The sequence below is a fragment of the Mycteria americana genome, chromosome 7, assembly GCF_035582795.1.
Source record: "Mycteria americana isolate JAX WOST 10 ecotype Jacksonville Zoo and Gardens chromosome 7, USCA_MyAme_1.0, whole genome shotgun sequence".
Classification (NCBI taxonomy): Eukaryota; Metazoa; Chordata; class Aves; order Ciconiiformes; family Ciconiidae; genus Mycteria; species Mycteria americana.
The window spans coordinates 56,215,584-56,238,316 of NC_134371.1; the positions used below are offsets into that span (position 1 = coordinate 56,215,584).

A 22,733-nucleotide genomic window follows, 5' to 3' on the forward strand; every position below is an offset into this window, starting at 1 on the left:
TTTTTGTCATAAGGATTACTTTTAACAACTTCAGATCTCTTTTGTTACGCAAAAATATCATAACTCTCAAGATACAGTTTGATAACTTTAATGAGGCTTTGCAATTTACATTCAATATGTATTAGTACACAAAATATAAGAAATCACATATACATATAAACTTTTGTTTGTTTGTTTTACAAGTCAACCAGTATGAACTACACAAGCTACATTTATTCACATAACAAAATGGAACATTGATGAGCTTCATTCACCGATCAAATATCTCAACAATTTACGGACCAACATTTTTTTGCAGCTGCTAAAACAACTATCTTCCATAAAGAACAAATAATTTATGTCAACAGATAGACTGGTATCACATTCTATGAAATGAAAAAGCCAAACTGAGCACTGACTGAACAGTTCCAGATTTCGGCAGAACCTACACGGAAGCAACAGCGTGGAGCTCATACCAGCATCAAATCTGTCCACGGTTTATCAGCTCTGTGACTGAGGAAACAAATCACATACAGAAATTCTTCAGGGTAAATGAAGCCGTCTCATTTCATTATAGGCTTATTTAACCCATTTATTTTTCAACCTTTTTAAAATAAAAAATTGATATATTTAAATCTTTTGGATTTTTATTTTGTGACTTAAACTATTCTCACATACAACATGAATTTGTAGTTTGTGAATAGTTTTGGTCCCTCAGACTGTCTTCTTGGTCCAAATACACCAACAATTCACTAATGTAGTTATTTGAAGTAGGTAGAAATAACCTTAGACATTTCTATCTTAAAACAATCCCTCTGCTACAAAGTCTCCGATACTCTCCTTTTTGCTTCTAAACAAAGTACAGTCACAAAAAACAAAGCCTCTTTTAGCAGCATTAAAGGTGAAGGGCCTCCTGTGTAAAGTCCTGGAAACTTTCTGGTACCTTCAAATATACTGAGTGCCCTCAGCTCTTCAGACACAGACCCTGCAAAAACTGAGCGCGCAGTTTGCTTTCACAAGCACAACCACGCTCCCAGTGCAGTTCCCTGCTGAGCTGCTCATTTGGTCACGCACATTTTTCATGAGACGTGTGACCTTTTACAGACGAAGCAGATGTACCTCATGAGCATTTCAGTATATGCATTAGGGGAATGCCTCAAGAAACTTCCTTCAGTTTGGGGGGAAAAAAAACCCTACTCTTTTTACAGCCTGACCACAGCTTTATGCCTGTTAGTTTCAACAAAATTTGTTGAAAGGACTAAAAACTCACCGATAGATCGGAAAATGTAATTAAGCAAGCTGAGCTGATCTGCTCCTGTGTTCCCACAGGGAACCTCATGTTTTGTCAGTGATTTGAAAGGAATGCTTACACTGATGAAGTTTGCAGCTCTCCCAAAAATTAATGGAACAGTAAATAATTAAGAGGTCGAGTCAATGAACCAAGAAAACTGGATCATTTAATAAGCTGGGCACAAGCAAAATGTCTTTTATATATCCAATTGGAAAATTCAGTGCCTAGAAGCAAAGAATACCCTTATGGAAAGGATGGTGGACTTCACCCTAGGAAGTAGTGACTCTGCAAAGGATTTGGGGGTATCATTGGTAGATAAAATCTACCCCGTTTAAAAATCACCTTGGAGATCACTTTCACACTTGCATGTGTTCTTAAGAAGCCTGCTAAGGTAAAGGATTTGGTGGGGAGTATTATAAGGAACCCTGTTCACTTTAGTGCCTGGAAGGGAGAAATACAGGGTGATTTATGATTCTACTACCAGTTTTGGAAGGGATGTATTCTAAAGGAATTAAAACATTCAAGTGCATCTTTCAGAGGAGCAATATCAAACCGGGAAGCAACAAGAGCAAACCACTCACAATTTAAAACAAACGGCAAACCACTGAGCCTTGGAATTATTTTTAAGGTATTGCCCGTGTATGAACGTTGCCTCTATCATGTCTTCATACACTGTGTTTAACGTTACTGTCCGGTAGAGCTGAGTGGCTGTAGGTTTATTTGTTTGGAACTTACTGGTGACTCAGATATTGCTGCAACCTTCAAAGAATTCTTGATGGAGCTGAGTTCCCACATGTGTAAGTTTATGATGTGCACACCACAACATCCCCTTGTGATCTTGTACAGGTTTTTAAGTACGGCTTTCCGGAGAAGAATGTACACCCAGGGATCTAAAATCTGATTCCACGTTGCCATTCGGAGAGCGAAAAGTATTGTTTCACAGGTCTCCTTTGAACGACTCTCATTTATCCCAATTCTGGCCATTGCCACCTGAAAATGGAACATTTTAAAATTATACATCAAAAAAAAACCACCAAGAGAGCATGTAAATGAGTAAAATTCTTTCAACATTATCTCTCATCTTCACACCTTCACAGCATCAATGCACCCCAATTGCAAAGTAAATACTTTCAGGCATGTAACATCTATCATCCTAGAAATCCTCTCATGTTCTACATAGCACGTACTTGTATGTCTGCTGAACTACTTCTGCTGAACCTTGAGCAGAGGATGGCAACCAGCCAGAGAATACCCTCCAAAACCAGGGATTGATTTGAGCAAGGAATAAAAACTTATCCAGAATTTGAGCTAACAAAGCATGCCAAGACTGTTCCAGGGATGGATTTTTTCAAGGATAGAGACCACTGGAAGATCAGAAAATTTTTATGAAAGGTGTTTGGTTTTTTACATTTTCCAAAGTAAAGTCTGCATAAGGGATACAGTACCTTTCATCAGGAAGATTCACACGTTTTAAGCTGCAACAGAACACAATTTATTGACACCAGCGGGTTTAGAGGTTTCTAGGAAAACTTAAGCCATGGTGACAAAGTCCACCAATACTCCTCCTCTTGCCAATGGAGACACAGGGGGTTTCGTTCACCTGTGGAGGTGCTGCACACGGACAGACCTCCACCAGCAACAACGCTGCCGGAGCCAATGGCTTCACATGGGTGGAAGCGTTAGTCTTCTAGTATGGCTCAGCAGGACTGCTTCTGGGCAGAGAGCACCCGAGAGCTACACCAGCCCAGTAAGCTGTGGCTGGCCTCCCCGCTTTGCAGAGCTGCAACCTAGGCTTTGCAACACCAGCCCTAGTGAACCACACGCCGCTGGGGCTCCTGCCCTGCAGAGCTCTCCTTTACAGGCTTTCTGCCACTGAGGTTTTGTAACCTGAGTTCCTGTGTGAAGAAAGCCTGGCTGCAAAGCCAGGAATCTGCCAGAGGACAGTAAATTATCTCTCTCTATTATTAATGTTAAAACCACATGAAGACTTTTTTGGTAGAAAGATGAAACACTGTAAGGCTTTCAGTTCCAAAGCCTTTAAAGTGATACATTTATTTAACTAAGAAATGGGATATTTTACAACTGATGCTGTGAGTACACTGATTTATTGGGTGACAAGAGGTAGGGTCAGTCTGTCCGAGCACAGAGGGTCGTATTTTCACAAAGATGCATTGTAAAAAAAAACCCCAACACTAAAAAATAATAATGAATGAAGACAGAAAACTACCATTCAAGGTTCCAACAAACCTATTTTACTCCTTTTTAAATGCTTTTCTGTATTCCTCGGCCCTACCTACAGCTTGCAGGTCACCACATCTGAGTAAAAACTTGAGTGGAACAGAGCGAACGCATAAAAGGAGACTGTACTTGCTTGATTAAACATTTGATCAAGCGTTTCTGTATGGACATCTATGGGAGCAGCAAAGAGAGCCCATAGGAACATTCCTAGGGAAGCTGGTAAGACTGGCAGAAGCACAGCTGGGAACTGGTGCGAGGAGGAGGAGGAATGTCTGAGCACCGAGCCAACACAAACACTCACAAGTCAGTTCCCTGAATCTGCTTTTCACCCCACAACCGTTGGGCGCATTCCTCTCTGACATCAGCAGCCCACCCAAACTTGGACAACTCCTTTGGCTTCTGCATGGGATGTTTTCTCAGGACAGTCCTACATTTTATTTATTAGAGGTCCAATACCACAAGCCAAACTCAGACGGAATACTCCTTACTCATGGAAGTAGGACTGGGCAGCAAATGACAGCACAACAGAGCTCACAGGCCAACGTCCTTATCCGATATACCACATGCTTGACTTAATACAGACATATAGCTTCCTAATCTGCTTCTTGATGTACTTAAAATTCCATTTGTTGTTCTTCTCTCGCATTCTGCAAAGTTAATAAATGCCAAATCCAATGCAACTTCATGCCCGGAAGAGGAGGAAGTAGATGTTGCCATCTAGGAAAAGTAGCAACATCCAAATTTTGTAAAACTGTATTATTTTCTCACATGTTACCCAGCAAACTCGTGAAATTCCTTTCCATTTAGCAGTAATCACCTCTAAGTGAATCCATTCGTTTGCTGTTCAACATAAAGTACCTCTGTTTTGATTATGGATTTACATAAAGTATATCAGGACCACAAGGAAATTTAATACATAATTTTATGGATTCTGATACCTGGAGAAGCTTCACCCAGAAGATTTAAGTTATCTCCTCCAAATACTGGACATACAAAAAATAATATATTTGATCTCACAAGTAGCAAGTAGAGCTTATGTACATAGCTAAATGCTTAAGCAACTGAGCTGTGAATCCCTGTGTTGGAAATAATAAGATAAAATCTACATTATCTATCAATTTTGTTCCATAAAATAAGAATTTTCTAGCCATATTACTTATATTACTTGGGATCGTTATGCAGGCATTTAAAAATGTTTCCTTTCTTGTATCACTAAAACCATTAAAATGATATCCCAACTTTTTGAAGTTCTGAGCAGCTGAGATTTCCATATAGGCCTGGACTAAGACAGAGAATCTCCATCCAACCCCAAGCATGAGCATTTTTATTCTAATAAAATTGTGGCAGAGCAGCAGGAGTGACAGACATGTTACCATCACATTGTCTCTGGGTATGAAGTGAGATAGCTTCTCACTCCTCCAAAGAGCCTGCACTGTACTGGCAACACTTCCATGTCTTCTGAGAAAACATGTAAGGAGACTGCAGGCAACTGAAGCCAACTGCATGCAAAGAGAGGACAAAGAGGGGACCATGTCCTGGCTACTGGAGCCTTTCTAAAGTCATCTGATGATTTCTAGAACAAGACCCTAAACTCCAGCTGAAGAGGGGTAGAATGGAGTGAGAAATAATAATTTATATTGGCCTATCACATTTTCATGGTCAAGTTTTTAAATTTAATTTAAATTCTTAAAATACTATTCCAAAGTCAGTTTGAAATCATAAATTATAAAAAGGCCTAATACACTGCCAGCTGTTTAATAAAGGATGTCATTGAAGCAAAACACGCAGACAGTCCGTATTTGTTCCCCAGGTGCGAGAAAGTCGTGTCACTGAACTGGCCCAAGTCACCGGCTCAGAAACTGCAACCAGCAGTGCTAGGCTGACTTCTGAGGGCAGGACCTCCTCTGTAGGCACAGAAAGGACACTTCTTTTCTTCTTATTTGACTAATACTGTTCAATATTTAGTTCAAAGTCAAGAAACCAATTCAAAGGCTGACTTTTGTTTTTCCTTCCCTGTAGGTGCATCAGGTGAGTATGATAAAGGAATTCTGTCCTCTGTAGCCAGCGGTACACAAGTGGGGATGCGGGAACATCATATCTAGTTGCCTTTGACCTCCACAATTGAATTTAATATTCATGCAGATTCAGCAGTATGACTCAAAAAATTAATCCCCAGCTGGTAAATAGTAAACGTAATTCATGACATTTTCTAACATGTTTCGAAATATAAAAATGCAAGTAGCGTTTTGCTGAGTTATATAATGTTTATATGAACACAGCTGTAGTATGTCTCCCTGGTTTGCAAAAAAATGAAAGTATCACATGATGTAACCCATACAATTCAAACTTCCTTTTGGAAAGTAACTATAAAAGCATAACTGTAAAAGTGACTTTTTAAACCAAGGCTGCCTGCTTGTAAGATACAAAGTTACTCTGACTCATATTAGTCCCTGTTAGTTTAAGGAAAGACCTGAGAATTCCCTGTCCCTAAAAATAAATACAGAGAAATCAAATTTGTGTGAAGCAAGGATTTGACACAACACATTAAACTTTTCCATCCTGTTTTCCCAATTCTAGACTTCACTAAAACCAAAGCTCACTTTGCAAGATACAGAAAGCCTGACAGAAAAGTTTAGAAACATTCTGAAATTGTTGACTTCTACAATTTTGCATCTAGCCGATAGCATCAGAGAATTGCCATTTCCCTTAGGGACAAACCTCAGTGCAACAAACGGAAAAAAATTGCTCCAAAGCTTCACACCACTCTCCAAATCTAAACAGCATGTCCTTCATTTCCCTTCCAATTGGATCTCAATGACATAAGAAGAACTAACAAGCTAAATGGCAGCGCTGCTTACCCATTTTCCTGTTAGTACTCAAGGACAGCCAGTAAAAACAAGAAGCAGACTTCACAGCTAATTAGGAAATAAGGCAAACTGTAATACTACTTTGATGCATTTCAGCACATAGGCTTTCAATCCAGGTTCTCTCCTTGACTTCAGGAAACTGGCTAAAAACCAGTCACCAAGAGATTGACATGGAAAGCAGAGCAGACGGGCCAATTTTGTCATGTGCAAACAAACAGCAGAAATTCTCTTCCTCTGTAGCTCAGCCTTCAGGCTGCGTTTCCCTGTGGGAACCTTGCAGACCCTCCCAAACCTCTTCCTCTTCCTTTGGATTTCATTACAAGCAGTTCTGAGAATTTCCAGTAATGGAAGAAAGTCCATGGTTTTTTCAGTATTTGCAGAGTACTTCTATGCTGTCACTGATGCCTATGTCAAATCCAGAGGTGCATATCCCCTTCTCCTAAACCACATAGGACTCAAGGCGGTATTCTACTGACTATGTCCCACTCCATGGAAACAAAAAATATATAAATATTTTGAATTTCCAGAAGTTTTTGGAACTTCCATTACTCATACATGCTACAAAGAAGCTGCAGTCTGCTATAGGCAAGAGCTGGCAGAAGATGATACTATGTGGTACTCCGTAAACACAAACTTTAAGAAAAAAATTTGCAAAAGAGGGGGAGAAAGAAATCAAAATGTATCTATCTTCACATTTTATGTACCATTTTATATCTGCTAAGAACAGCCATTAGAGAAGAAACACTGACAGCAAATTGCTTAGATCATTGCTATATAGATATGGCAGTATATAAACCAAGCATTTGTTGCAACAAATCTGAGTATGCTTCATTTTCTTTTTTATGTGATTCTATATAAGTCAGTGCAAAAGCAAGGGCTTCCAAGCAAAATATGTGGCGCACCACTTCTGCCATCACAATGTTAGTACACACACTGTACTACTTATGCCACATAATGCTTATGTTATAGCTCTGCAACATGTTTTTCCTCTACTGTTTTCCTTTCCTTTTTTAAAAGAAAAACATGAACCATACCGTCAACTTTTATATACCAGATGATCATTTGAGCTAGCAAGTAAATTTTAACCGAGCATAGTGATTTTTTATTTTAAAAATGTGTACTTTAAAAGGAATTGGAGAAGACAAAATGCGGTAGCAAGTTTTCTTCCACATGAAAGTCCAGAGGGTACTTAAAAGGGGATACATAATACTTCCATGTGTAAAGTTTTGCAGGTTCAGCTCCTGACAAGTAGCTGCGAAAAAGGAGTCCCCTTTTCTCCCATGTACACTTCTGTGAAAAAATAATAATGCCACTAAAAATTAACAACGGATCCACTGGCTCACTATTCAGTTGGGGAAAAATCTGCATCTACCTCCCAACATTAAGTTCTGGTCCAAAGCAGGTAAACCAAGGATGGTAACTACTACCTGCCATGATATACATCCTTAAACATGTAAGTTTACTTATTATCCCGTTCAATGCAGCTAGTCTGAGAAAGCCCTTTCCCCTATCAGAGTCGCAGTCGTCTGTGAGACACACAGAACCCAAATGAGAAACAGACAGACAGAGGATCAGAAAAGATTCGGATGACCAGAGGTAGCTGCGATTGCAAAAATATTTTGCAGATGTTTGTTTAGCCTCCACGTGCTCCGTGTTTACCACTCTTACAATGGAGCCGCATAAACCTTTCGGAGGTATTGTAAAGCTAAAGGCACTCAGAGCTCAGAGGTGTTCCCAAAGCACTACTGCTGTCATAAAAGTCAAAAAAGTATAGAGAAAACAGGAAAACACAACATTTTCCATGAAGCAAATGAAAATAGTTCCTAATATTCCTTTCTCAGACACAGAGGATTGCCTGTGACCAGGCAATTCCCACTGGCCGATGAAGCTGCTTCATGAACATGGTTCCATTCAGGATCCATGTGCCTTTTCTCACGTTGGCAAGACCAAAGCCTGGAAACGGTATGTCCAAGCACCCCTCTGAATTGCTAGGGCAGATCTCACATCAACTGAACGCCAAAGAAGGAACTGCAGTGTAGCAGCACGTATACGACACTGCAGCCACGACATTAAATTAAGGCTCTGTGGGTGTCTGCCACCCAGCAGCTCAGCTCCATCTGACCTCGCCGTACGATGCCTCCTTGCTGAGGCTGTTCAGTTCATCTGAGCCTTCTGCTCTCCTCACGCAGGCTCAGACCTGCAGCGGACTCGCAGTCTATTGCACTCCATTACTGTGCCATTAGAGTCAAGTGTGACATTTTCACCATCTGTGTTTTTACAGCTTTATGCAAAATATTTATGGGAGGCAATACACTTTCTGAACAAACGCTTGGAAACATCATTTGAAATGAGATTTGTAATGTATGCAAGAATTTGTCAAAATTACTAAAAAAAATGTAAAGTGCCATGACATTATACTCACTGTTTATATTTCATTAACTGCCTTGGGCATTATCATGCTCTATATAAGGCAGGAATGCAATTATGAAGTAAGCCTCATAAAGAGAAGGATTTCTTTGTATGCATAAACTCACAAACATTAACTGAAAGTGAAGCTTTTCTTTTCTGTCAACTTTCTCCTTAGACACTACCTATTTGCACCTGGTTCGCAGTAACAGAAATTCAGGCTGGGCTTGAACGAAGCATTCCAGGTCACCTCTCTGGTTCTCTGAAAGAATCCAGATAGCAGCAGCCTTTTTTCCTTCTTTCCTTTCCACCCTCTCAAAATTAGAAATCCTTTGGTTCAACTAGCAATGTAATTACTCTCACAGCTTAATTGATTAACTCATTCGAAAGGAAAGCAGAATGGATGTGGACAGAGAAGGGTTTAGCACTGAAAACAGTAGATGACTCACTTCATAAGGAAAAGACACAGTGTCTGTATCAAAGTCAAATAAACAAGCTGTTTCCTGAGCTACATGTTTTAAAGTTACAAAAAAGCCTGCTTCCATAGAGTGAGGAATGTATTGCTGCCTAACAAAAAGACCTATAACAAAAATCTCTTGTTAAAAAAAAAATTAATTTTACAGATAAAATTAAAATATTCTTTACCCAGCAATGCTGAGAAGAAACTTTACAGGACAACTGCTAGACCTCTTGGGACCAGAAAACAATAGAGTATTTCTAATACTGCATAATGAGGATCATCCTGAGAAAAACAATCAAATCAAATAAGTATTTAAGGACTATACATATTCAGGATCCATTCATTCCTCCTTTAGGGTCAGTTGGGTAAAGCTTCAAACCCTGCAAATGGCCTACTACTTCTCTTTTATTCCTTTGCTTTTTCAGATTTCCACACTCATTTGGAAAACAATCACATTTTTATTGGTTAAGCAAGTATTCTCATTGATTTAGGAGCCACAGAACTTCTCTCACTAATACCCTACAAATAGCCAAAGAAAGAATTGCAAATAAAACATAATACTGGGGAAGAAGAGAAGAACTGTCTGAATACAGGAAAAAAGGGACAATATACAGACAACCTGGAGGACAAAGGAGCTGCAAAGGTCCATAATTATAGAATGAATTCAGCATTTAATTACTGTTACACACAGGATCAAATCAATAGCTTGGAAGTGAACTGTCTTTTCAAACATCACCACATTCACGCTGCTTTATTACTGAAGTCACCCTCCACTGTATTTACATGTTTGAGGAAAGATACAATATAGATTCAGCAACCACAGGCAAATCTTCCACTTACGTCTTTGAGAGCAAGAAAATGTTCTTCTATAGGGAATGCAGGACCTGCCAGTTCTTACCTGGCCATTTTTTTAATTCTCTCAGATTTGTTACTTCTGTCTAAGAAACCAAGAATTAGGCTGAATTCTCTAAGGGTTCCTTGGACAGGTCACTCCCTGATTTCAGAGGCATGGCACATACATGCAGGCTTTCAGGGCAAATACCACCAAACCCAGAGATATCCACACATATTAGAAGTGTGAAAACAAGGAAGGAGAATTTCACGGTGAGTCAGTCATGATATATAGTGGCCTTTTCACCTCTTCTAGAATTCAGGAATGCAGGTGGCTTTGATGTGTGACTGAGCCCTCAAGACCTCAAGTAACAAGAGGTCTAAAAAAGTAAAGAACCTATTCTATTGTCTACCAATGGAGTCAGACCTTCAGTTTAATTGTCTGAGAAATTATGGTGTTTATTACATGGGTGTAGGGGGAAAATTAGGAGGAAAAAGAAAGATATATTAATTTGTAATTATATTTTATGTACGTTTATGTTTACCATGTATGCAACATACACAGTGGAGGAAAATGAAATCTTTTTAAAGATGGATTGGAGTCATAGTTACCTAATGACTTGGTGCTATCCGATTTGCAGTATTTGCAAATATGGCTGGAGGAAAAGGAACATGTGATGTGTTCCTTTCATGTTATTTTTTTAAAAATCACCTTTAATAAAGTGACTTATTCTATATGTCATTCTGGAGGAGTGCACTAAGAAGCTATGAACGGAAGTATCAGGGCTAATGAATTAGCAACATATTTACCAAGTTGGAATATAAAATTTGCAATTATTTTTTTCTTTAATGTTGGCAAATAAATTAAAAGGGACTGCTGTGCAGCTGGACCACTTTTTAGGTGGAGGAGGGAAGAGAAAAATCAAATCTCCATTTAAAAGTGATTTATTTCTCACTAGTTCAGCAAATGCACACTCCTGGTAAAAAGTAGATGCAATTTTATTTCCAACTCACTAATGAACCGTAAATCCTGAAACAAATTGCTATCACTTACAAGGATCCTCACCTCCTTCCTGCTTCGCCTTCTGTTTTAACACCTTCCCATGCGGTCAGGCAGAGGGGAACACAGCTGGCCACATCCCTGCCAGCACAAGACTCTTCCTCCCCACATCCTCACGTCCTGATGTTGGCCATTACATGGGTGACTAGGTTTCTCACGGGCAGACTCATTACATCCTTTACATCCTCCCTCGCTCCCGTAACAGCCGGCTTACGCAGGGTTCAAGCCACCTGAGGCAGTCGGCAGCACACAGGTCCGGGACAGCAAGTAGGGGACCGGCTGGAGATCAGTCATTAACTTCCATTTCTCCAATGATAAAGTCATCTTTGGTTTCTGCAAGTTTAGTTTTGAGGCCTAATTTTGTGTAAACCCTCCATTCGGGACATCCCTTACACAAAGGCTCATCTTCAGCCTTCTTCAGGAAATCATGCAGAAACACAACTCCAATGCCATTCAAACCCACGCTTCGGCACACGTCTCTGGCTGAGGTCTTCACCCGGCTCATTAAAAAGAGGAGCCAAGGATGAGCTTATGAGCTGCTCTCCACTCCCTGCTCCGTCTGGAGTAGATAAGAGCAATCCTTCAGCAAGAGACAGTATATTACTTACAACGCGGCTCAGGTTCATTCAGCCGCTCAGCTATTTCGCCTCATCCGATATGAGAATGAATCTGAAAGAATGAGTCACAATTACTAAAACTTCACTGTAACTCCTGGTGTAAATCTTTTCTGCAACATTCTGCTACCTGACCATCACTATTTGTAAGAGCACGTACGCAGAACCCAGGATGGGATCGTGCTCCTGTTCTGCTAGGCACTGTGCATGCACACAGTAAACACGCACCTTCCTTCCTCAGGGAGCTTGTAACCCAAGTAACCAGCTGCAATTCAGCAATGTCTGAATATTTTAATGTAAAATGTAAGTCTTAAAAGCACATGAAATAAGAATTATTGTTCTGTTTTAAAGCTAAACAGCATAATTCGCAGAAGAGGATCCAAATAATGTGCGCTCTCAGACATGAACTGATTCTACACTGCTATTAAGACAAATAACTTTGGATAGAAACATTTATAATCACCATGCAAAACTTAAGATCATGAATTAACACCATAATAACGTAATAAACAGAACATACAAATGTATATCACACAGTGATGTCTGTCATGTTAAACCTGGTGAGGATGAAGGAGTTTCTGGAGTTGTTCCATGACAGTGTATTTGCCCCAGAGGCTTCTCAGCAACAAGTTTACCATTTAAAGACTTCAGATAGTCAGGAAAAAGAGCTTTCCTAAAATAACCATCCAAAAATGGTTATGCCGTGTATGACATTTTCCAAAAATGGCTATGCAGTGTATGACATTTTCAAGCAAGAAAGGCCTGGATAAGTGTAATATCTAGGAAATAGGAAGAATCCACTTTTATCAAACAAAATTGGAATGTATAACAAATTGACTTCAAGCACAGAATCCAAAAGCTTTATCAACTGAATAAATGAGGGGAGGTTGTGAATGGAAATTTATCCAGCTGAAGTTTTCAGAATTTGATTTTTTGAGATGGCAACTTCAAATTGAAAAAAATCAAAATTTTCTGTGAAAGTCATTGGCGTTGTTTGGAATGAAATATTGTGTTTGAATTTATAGAACTTTATGGCTTAATTCTGTATATATAATATGAATTTAAAAATCAGCAGCAAGCAATTTTGAAAGACAAACAGGATCAGGTTGTTTTGAAAATGCAATTTTCTAACATGACTGGAAACCTGCCTTCCCTACTTTTTCTCTCCAAAACAAACCAACTTCATTGCGTTCTGACGGCACTGCATTTTCAGAAGAAGGCTTTACGTAAGTTTTTCCAAACAGCACAAGTAAATATAGATAACAAAAACTATAATTATGCTTCCCCAAAAGCCTCTGGTAAAGGACAATCTGTCAATCTCAGCTCTTCTTCCTTCCCTGGCTCATACCACCAATGTTGACCACTGTCCATTTCTTCTCCAGAACTTCTTTCCCGTTGAGAGAATCTCTCAGCTGCTCAACTCCCTGACTTCTGTGAGAGGGAGGTAAATACTTGAATTACAAATATAGCCACAATTAATATAGAGTTTCTAACCACTCTGTGATAAACTATGCCCTGGCCCACACTTAAAAACATTTTTTTTAATGGTTCGTATTTCTCAGAAAGGCTAAGGCCCATAAGATCTCTACAAACTGTAAAAGACGAAAATAGGAACAGACCAATTCTGAACACTGAAACAGTACCTTTGAAATTCAGTATCATTTTAGGTGGGTACACTCTAAAACGATGCTCATTCTATTTCTCACCTAACCTGGTGGAAATTTGCCAGCTGTGCCTCTTAAGAATCCAAAATAAAAGAAAGATCTCTACAACCAATACTAAAAAAAAAGGCGGGAAGATCTTACCCAGGGGCTTCTAGTGTACAGACACACATCTGAATAGGTGGATTGAATTTTTAAATGCATTGTATTAACCTTTGTTATTCTCTCTCTGCAAACACCTACAATTTCTTTCCATGGAGTATTTTCATGGTGACATACAAAAGCACACTCAAATTGTCCGAGTCGCTGCTTAAAAAACCTTATTCCACAGGAAACCAAGCTAAAAAGACACTTCTGTCTTGAAACTAACAAAAACTTCAATCAAAATGAGTGTTCTCTTTCCTCTTAACCCCTAAAATCAGCTATTTATTCCAAAATATCTTTTGGGCCATAATATTAGGAATGACATTAACATTTCAGCAATTTAACCTTGAGTATCAGGAGTTCATTCAGAGGAACTCAAGCAAGAATAGTAATTGAATTTGCACAGTGTTAACGGATGTATTGCGAAACTCCACAAGCAATTAAAAGGCCATGATATGAGGGAGAGTGAGAGCCCTTTTTCTAGTGTAGCTTGAAAGACAAGCAAACTCATATGAGATTTTTTTTATTTATTTCCAGAGGAACTCAGGGAGCATTTTATTCAGTCAAACAGCTGCTCCTGATCTGACCTCTTCTGACACAGCAAGGCCTGGAAGAGAAATAACAACCTACGGTCGACAATAACCATTACGGTACTGGTGCTTCGGACTACAGATAGAGAGGCATATCTAGCAGGCCTTCTGCTAGCAAAAAGCTTTTTTCCTTTCCCTACGAAACTGGTTCATTTATTAAAACTGCTGTGGCAGAAGCGGGCTCCTAAGATGGGCTTGCGCCCGGCCCAAGAGATGCAATGACAATGTCCAACGGGCATCCCCGTGGAGGTCCTGCAGCAGGTCACCTCTGCTGTGCCCATCAGCCTGCCGCAGGCAGGGTGTGAAGGGTAGCCCAGACCCAACTGGAACCACATCTTCTTTACTCTGACAGCGTGTCCCAGCTTTGTATGGTGTCAAGAGACAACTGTTCTAGCAAAACATGACAAGAATTCAATGACAAACGCCAGCACAAACATAGTAATTATCACTGATTATCTTCTTAAAAATCTGAATCTTGAAAAAGACAGACAAAGTGTGTTTCTCCCCTGTGAAAGTAACTTTTACAATGGCATTCAAAGCTGCAAGGTTAGCTAAACACATTTAAGAGTATCTATCTCCTTCAGTCTTCAGAAACGGATGACTGGAAATTGAAAGTCTAATTTATTCTTTTTCAAAAGAAAAGATCACTCTCCTTGTTGACAGTGCCTATGCAGGCGCAACGAGCTCACGGAGGCTGCAGCTTTGAGTAACAACGTGTTTTGCCAGTGGCTCTGTCCGAAAACACGCTTCTGCAGAGCAGCCACCCATGAGACCTGGGCTGGCCGTACGGCACGTGGCCACAAGGCACTGCGCGGACCTGCATCTTGGCACATCTTGTGTCTGCTTCTCCTCAGCTGCATTTTCAATTATGAAAATAACCAGCCAGAGAGCACGAGAGAAGGGACAAATTTTTAAGTAAGTATTTTGTTGTAGGGACAACACAACTAGCAATATTTGAAGGCATACAAACAACATTAATAAAGCAATGAGCTCGTATAAATGATGCCCATTGCACATATAAGCATAAGGTAGTATAACAGAAACGTAAACTGCCACCTTGTTAAAGAATACAGAAAACAGGAATGGAGGAAGATGCTTCAAGGGTAACAGGGGTATGAACTCCTGTATGACACTCGGCAAAGTGTCACTGTGCAAGTATATGCATGACTACACATACAAAAATACTAAAATGAGATGCACAGGGGACTGCCTTGTACAACAAAGTACCTTATACTGTATGCAACTACACGGCCTAGAATTTAGTTAGTGTAAAACCTGCAACCCACTGACCTCCTTGAGCACGTACCAACTGTGGCCTGTCTCAGCACCCAAAATACCTGGTGGAGCAACCAGGGTGGGGTGGGCTGGGGTAAGGGTGTTCCACCGAGAGCATCCCTGTTAGCGCAGCACTGCCCTTCTCGCCTCCTCCAGCAGCATATTCACTGAAAGGACCACTCAGACCAGCGCTGGTAGTTTCTAGGTTGGAGGGATTCCGAAAACTATAAGCTAAATGCAGCCCGCGGTGCACGAAAACCAACCATCAAGCCTCGTTGCATGAGACAATCTGAGCACAAGAAGAAGTCAGAGCGAGTTCAGAGAGACACAGTTAGCATAACAAATTGGAAAGGGAAGAGATAGTATAAGAGACTGCTAGAAATTAATCTAGGCAGTAAAAAAAGCAACTGAATAAGAGCTGAGTTAATCATATGAAATAAAAAGCTGACATCTTTAAAAAAAACCAGAAGGAGCGGCTATTTTCTGCAGTAGAGAGGAGGTAAAACTGGAATGAAAGTAATCAGATAACTGCATGGAAAAATATCTTAACAAAAATAATTTAAATGTAAAAGTATTTTTCTCAGGCTAAGACTGTGTTCCACACATAAAAAGGATTATACATTTCTCCATATCGTAATTTGTTCCCGTAGATAAATTCACTCTGAAATAAACCCCCCCGTCCATAATTACAGGGAGTTCACTTTGCTACTCCAAAAACAAAATTTAAAACATTTTTATCCCTTGAGCCCCACAGAATTTGATGTACTGAAGTCAAAATCTGCTCATATGAACACAGCTCTAAAAACAAGCCGTTTCATGACAGGCCAGACGTCAAGTCACAGCCAAAAATCCGCTTTATATAACAATCTATTTCATCAGAGATCCTTGTCACAAAATGCTCCAGCCCAACTATTTGCTTTGGGAATCCAACATCTAGGGACCAAATTTATCCAACAAAATTCACATATCCCTAGCAAAGGGCTAAGACTCCAGCAAGAATGAAAAAAGATGACTTACTACACAGCGAAGTTGATATTACTATCTTCAGAACATATTGTCCTGGAATTACCCATGACAAAGCAAAATTATTTGGACTGTCAGAACAAATGTGCCTCTGCAAATCACCGACCACACAGATTATCAGAGAACTCATGAATTTCACGTGTCGCTTTTTTTGTGATTTCCCTCCCACTCTCAACTCCTCAAAAGGAGATAAAAGTTCCCCCACAAGGGAAGAAGCAGGGAGCACCCCTCATTCTGGTACTCCATTAAGGAAAGATTCCCACACAGTGGCAGAAAACTTGAAAAAGCTGCTCATTTTTGAGGAACAAATGAGATGGAGCCTCAGGAAAGAAATCGGAAGGAAGAAAAGAAATCGGAAGGAAGAAAAGAAATCGGAAGGAAGAAAAGAAAAGAAATCATAAGGAAGTCCCTGTCCAACAGCCCCAGGCAGAGCTCCACATGAGCCTTGCCATGAGCTCTGCTGCTGAAAAACACTCCAGATCTCCAGAAGTCTTAAAATAGAGGTGGTGATTGATTATAATATTTTATATTATTATATATAATATTAAATGTTAGATATATATATACATATACACAGCTATATAAAGGCACCAAAACAAGTTTACTACCACTGAGCAGGTGCAGAAGTCAAGTTCCACACCAGACACCATAAAGGACAACCCAGGGTCTTGTGCCTCTAATGTCTTCAAAGGTGATTTTAGCACAGGACAGTGACTGTATACATAACTCCACTTGGAAAAAAACAATTAAAATCTAATAGTGAACTAAATCTGCAGTTGGATTACAGTATTGGATAGACTTGATTTTGGTAGCCATGCACATATGACCATTGACGTAACACCTGACTAGATTAAAAGCAGAAAAAAAATAAACAAAGCAAACCCCCCATCAGATGGAGAATCACACCAAATAAATCCAAACTCTTGTATCTGCAAACCACATATGGCATAAACTGCATCACCTTCTTCCACTTTCTATTCCAAAGGTTTGTTTCGTTTAGAATGACTTTGGTTTATATAGAGGCAATTCACTCTCACGTAACATTTTGTTCTGTATACACATTGGGACAGAGAACATGGGTAAAATTCACAATTCAAAGATTGACACTGACTTCTGGATTTTGCTTTGAGAAAAAATTAAAAAAGCAAATGAATGCAAAACAAGCATGTAGTTAGCTACTTTGCCAAATAATTTCACCTATGAACACCTGCTCATATTTATTTCAAGAAACACATATTCTGGTATATGCTGATTAAATTATAGAATCTAAACAATTCATTTCACAAATTAAAAGCCTGAGAGTTTTCAAATAAATCGGATGAGTAGATTTGAATCAGCGATTCTTCATAAATCATACACTTTGATAAACCCTGGACCTCTTTATTGTAGCACTTTAGCCGTACATTCCTGGCAAAGCTTTATTCCACTGAATCTGTATGCTCCACTGCAGTCTAATAAAGCTTGCTAAATTAGCGTTGCACTTATAGTTCTCTTTGTATTCAGTGAACAGAATGCTATCAAAACAAAGAGCTGGTAATTCAGAGAATTACCTTTGAAGACAACTCTATGATCCTAAGAGCTAAGAAAGGTAATACCTACCAAGGACCCCCATCCTTCGCATTTCCCAGACTATCAAACTCTCTGGCTAGAACACTCATTGTTCACTTTCTTGAAACTTTGTTTCAGGAACTAAATCCTACCTTACACTATGGTTTTTTTTAAACTTCTTGTTTCTAACATAAATTTGTCCATATTGCAGAACTATTTTTCATACTGCCAAGCTAATTTTGGCGATAGGTTGGCTCATCTCATTTCAAAAGAGATGCAGAAGCAAAGCATCGTGAGCCCGGAACGCAGAGAGCGCGCCAGCAGATTTGCCACCCAATGAACCAGCGTTGCTTGTGTATCACCTCCCTCTGCAGCACAGTGCCCAAAACTACCAAGAACAGAATAAAGCAAGAAGTCATTCACTGGTCTATATCACCAGCTGATGAAAACACCAAACTCTGAAAAGGCTCTGGAAAAAAATTTGCTGCTGGAACAATAATTCATTGTCAACTACACCTTAGATGAAGTTAAATACTTTACAGAAGTAGTGTTGTGATTTCAAGATTGTCAAGATTTTAAAAATTATGTTTTTATAATTAATAAAAATTGAAAGGCATAACAAAATTACCAGCACTGAAAAAACAACCACAGTAGTTGCAATTTAGTGTTCCTTCATATGTTGAATAAATGAAGTATCTCTTTTGAATTAAAAGAGTCTACAGCTCTTTTGATACCCAAGGGCTTTCTAAAAATCAAATTAATTCCAACCTTTAAGGACAGTTATTTTACCTGAAAATAAATGTCACCAGAGGATAATATACTGTTTTTTCACGAAAAGTAAAGCCATCATTTGAGTTGCTCTTCTTGAAAACCATTCTGTGGCTTGCTCCAGACAAATTTCAGGAGGTGTCTGGAAGTAACTGGAAGCAAGTTCACTACAAAACCTTGCTATACTGTTCTGACAACTTTGTTTATGCTCTATACACAATAGCCAGGGCACTTACAAAAGCCAACATGAATTTAAACTATGCTGTAGAACAAGTTTAGAAAAATCAATAGAGAAGCAGGGGAAAATTCTGTGTGTGTTGAACAGAAGTGAGAGTTTTTGTGCATTTCAGTGATGCAGAGAGTTATATCCAGACACTCTCCCTGAAGTCTGCGATACTGGTTTAATTAAATGCTATCTGCCAGATATACCCAACTGCTGCAGCTAGGCTAATAGCAGTACCTAATTCACAACTAGTTTAGGTAACTCCATACTATACCATAGGCAGTAAGTAGATGAGATGTAGTTGGATCTGATTTGGATCTCAGATTTAAATTTCTATATTTGCAAGCTCAAACCGAAATTGCTCCTCATTCACATCAGTGGAAAACTATGGGACCTTGTTTCTAGGAAACAAATTAAGATTTCATATTACTTGTGATTTAACCTCTCTCACCCTAGTAAAAAAATAAACTTTCTTCAGTCAGGTTTACTGCAGTAAAAAGAGTCACAGTTAGTATCAGCTTTGTAATGCCATCACACAACAGGAGCTGTCAAATTCCTTCCCATATCTTAATCCCACTTCCTTTGACCCTGCAAGAGAACACGCTAACGTGAACAACACTTACCGCTTTGGAAAAGCCACAGCAGTTACCAGCAAGCAGTCCTAAGTTACAGCCGGGACAGCTGAGAAAGCGCACCGACTGCACGGAGCAGCTTTGCTAGTCATCTGTCCAGATTACAAACCCAGCTTGGTCAGGTCTAAACCAAATTTTTATTTTAACCCACTGCCAACCACTGGTCTTTAACCTAACTCTGAAGCAAAGCCCTTAATAACCTGCTAATGGAGTGGAGGATTTTTACATTCTTAACTGTTATCTTCCGTAACACAGTTTGCAAGTAGCAGCAAACCATAACAGTAACAACGAACAGACTACCATAAATAAAAAAAGATATGAACCACAGTACAGACTAAATAGACTTGCCACTCCAAGATTTCACTGACCTTTTGGACAAGCTCAATATTTGCTCTGATTTATTCTAGCCACCATTCTGCTCCCACTGTCTGCTTCACAGTACTGGAAATAAAGTCCTCACAGTCCCTATACATTTTGCTTACGATCAGAAGCGGAGAATAATTACCATTTTTGTTACAGATGCATAGGTACATACATTACGGGCAATATGCTGTAAAATTAATACATTGAAGAATGAATGGAGCTGTTACCAGAGCTAAAGTGCCTTAAAACCTGGAGATAAAAAAAATGTAACTTTTATACAGCAATGTGCAATAAAAATTGGCAAACACGTTAGGCTCTTACCAGGAATGGACTCCAGCAAATGCAAGAAACACACATTATAGCCAAGAGCTGAATGATCATTTCAAAATGATGAGATCTGCCTTGTCTTTGTTGACTTCTAAGTTTGACTCTTAAGAGGGTAATTCCTGTGACAGCATTGCACAAGAATGAAATAGCAAGGGCCAGTAACCCAAGGCAAGAAAAAAGTAAGAGATAAAATCTGTCTTCCCAGTCCTCAACATGTTCTGTTTTATAGAAGCACCAGGTCCTCGATGCTTGAATTTGATAGGCTCTAAACCTAAGAATAGGCAGCAAAGCTATAAGAACAGCAAACAGACATACCATAGTCAACATCATTTTCACATGTTTAGAAGTCATTTTTGTAGAGTGAAATATTGGCTTAGTGACTCCAATGCATCGTTCAACAGCCATCACACTGCCCAGGAAGAGCGGGCACAAACCAAAGAAAACCATGCAGATGCCAAAAACACTGCAAAGAATGTTGGACTGGTTAAATCGAATCCAGTCTTTATCCGATGCATACACAAATACTGCAATGGCTCCGTTGATGAGGTGGCCGAAGAGATCTGTGACGACCAAACCGCTAGCAAGAAGCAAAAAGGAGGCTTTCGATTTCTGTCTAAATCTCTGATACGCCTTCATGAGAATTGCTATTGCAAGACTGTTGGACAAAATTCCCACCGTCATGAAGATTATTGAAAAGAAAACTGAAATCTTCTTCTCCGTGTGGCAGGTTGTGTTTTTCAAGATTCCAAATCCAGCCAGCCCTGGCGATTTTGAACTGTTCATGGTTAGGAAAGGAGAGGCAGCCCTCAAAACATTTCAGCAGTCTTGCGCTCAAAAGGCATCTGCAATATTAAAAACAAATACACACACACACTGTAAAAGGCATACCACTGTTCCAATGACATTTGAAGTAGAAATTCCATAATATTAGCCTGCGGTACAAATCTAATTTTCTGGTTTTCTGAGTGATACGATACGGCATCATATTTTAAGCGTATCAGTCACAGGATAAAACAATTACCTGCATGCATTATACAATGCAGATACAGCGTACAGTATCTTTATAGTCTCTGCACACGTAAGATATACAGATAACGTATAAAATGTTTAATGCTCATGTATCTATAATCAGAGAAACCATACAAAACCTTCTGGTGGTTAAACTACATATATAAACAAGTGGTTTTGCAACATATTCCTAGAATTAAAGTATTTATCAGCCCAACCACAGTCAAAAGTGAAATACTGGAATGTTTTGAGATGATAATCACACTCCATTTTTGTTCTCACTGTTAAGCATTTATTTTCAAAACAATGTCCTAACATCTTCCAAGTAATTCTCCTCTCACAATTCAATGCTTTAAAGCTTTAACGTAACCAACACTGAAGTCTCCAACTCCGCAGCTCCCTCACTGAAGTACAAACTTGTATTTTAGACGCTCCCTTATTCAGAAGCCAATTCTGCAAGTTACTTTACGCTTTATCTCCCATCTCTACTCTCAGGACGTTCCTGCCGGCAAAAACTTCCCATGCAGAAAACAGAGCAGGCTTTAGTGGTGCACAGTACAGAGAGGCGGTGAAGCCTCCCCGTTACTGAGCAGCATCAGAGCCCGGCACGCCGAAGGTGTGTCTCGCACTCAGAACTGCTACAGGGGAGCGCGGCCGGCGAATCCCCACAGCGCGGCAGCCGCGCCGGGAGCCAACTCCGCGGCCGCGCCAGCACGTGGGCAGCAGCGTGGAGCGGGGAGCGCGCCCGAGGCACCGCCGCTCCGCACGCCGCTCCCGCACGCCGCCCCGCAGCGCCCTTAAGTGCCCGCCGCCGCCGCCGGGGGCGGGGCGAGCCCGCCACGCCGGGCACAACCGCCACCGGCCGCTGCTGGTACCGGCCCCGGCCCGCCCGGCTCCGCGCCGCGTCCCCCTGCCTTCGCACCCCGCAGGGCTCCCACCGCCCAGCCCCGCCGGCGCGCACCGCTCCTCCCCGGCCCCGGCCCCGGCCCCGGCCCCGGCCCCGGCCCGCCGCTGCTCACCTCCGCCTCGCTCCGCGGCGCCGGGGAGAGGCGCGGCGGCGCAGCGCGGTGCCCCGCCGGCCGCCGCCGCCGCCCGGCCCGCTTGCCGCCGCCGCCGCCCCCCCCGCCCGGCGCCGCCCGCCTCCCGCCCGCCCTCCGCCTTCCCTCCCGGCCGCCCGCCCTCCCTCGCCGCCCCCGGCCCGGAGCCCGGCCGCCCTCTAACGCCGGGGCGGTGGCGCTGCCCGGCCCCGTCTCCCCGCGAGGGCGATGCCGTCGCGCCGGGCGGTCGCTGCTGCCCCCCGCGCTGCGCGGGGCCACCGGCGGGCTCCGGGCGCGCTCGGGGACGCGGCACCTGCCCCCCCACACCCAGCCCCAGCCTCCCTTTGCCCGGCCCTTCTGGAGGGGCCCGCGGCGCAATTCGGGCAGC

The 22,733-nt window shown here is 41.1% G+C and overlaps 1 protein-coding gene across 3 annotated transcripts; it reads right to left on the reverse strand.

The window, feature by feature from the left end:
* Window positions 1-708: 708 nt before the first annotated feature.
* On the reverse strand, window positions 709-22,428 carry PTGFR (prostaglandin F receptor). 3 transcript variants are annotated; one of them, XM_075508514.1, is made up of 3 exons: window positions 22,328-22,428; window positions 20,616-21,142; window positions 709-2,260 (listed from the first exon to the last, which is right to left on the reverse strand). In XM_075508514.1, the coding sequence occupies exons 2-3, from the start codon at window positions 21,081-21,083 to the stop codon at window positions 1,955-1,957; spliced, it is 774 nt and encodes a 257-aa protein (XP_075364629.1). In that variant the 5' UTR covers window positions 21,084-21,142; window positions 22,328-22,428; the 3' UTR covers window positions 709-1,954. The 3 variants fall into 3 exon arrangements, with proteins under 3 accessions (XP_075364629.1, XP_075364627.1, XP_075364628.1); XM_075508512.1 differs by having other exon boundaries at window positions 20,295-21,142; XM_075508513.1 differs by lacking the exon at window positions 22,328-22,428 and adding an exon at window positions 21,726-22,056 and having other exon boundaries at window positions 20,295-21,142.
* Window positions 22,429-22,733: the final 305 nt, after the last annotated feature.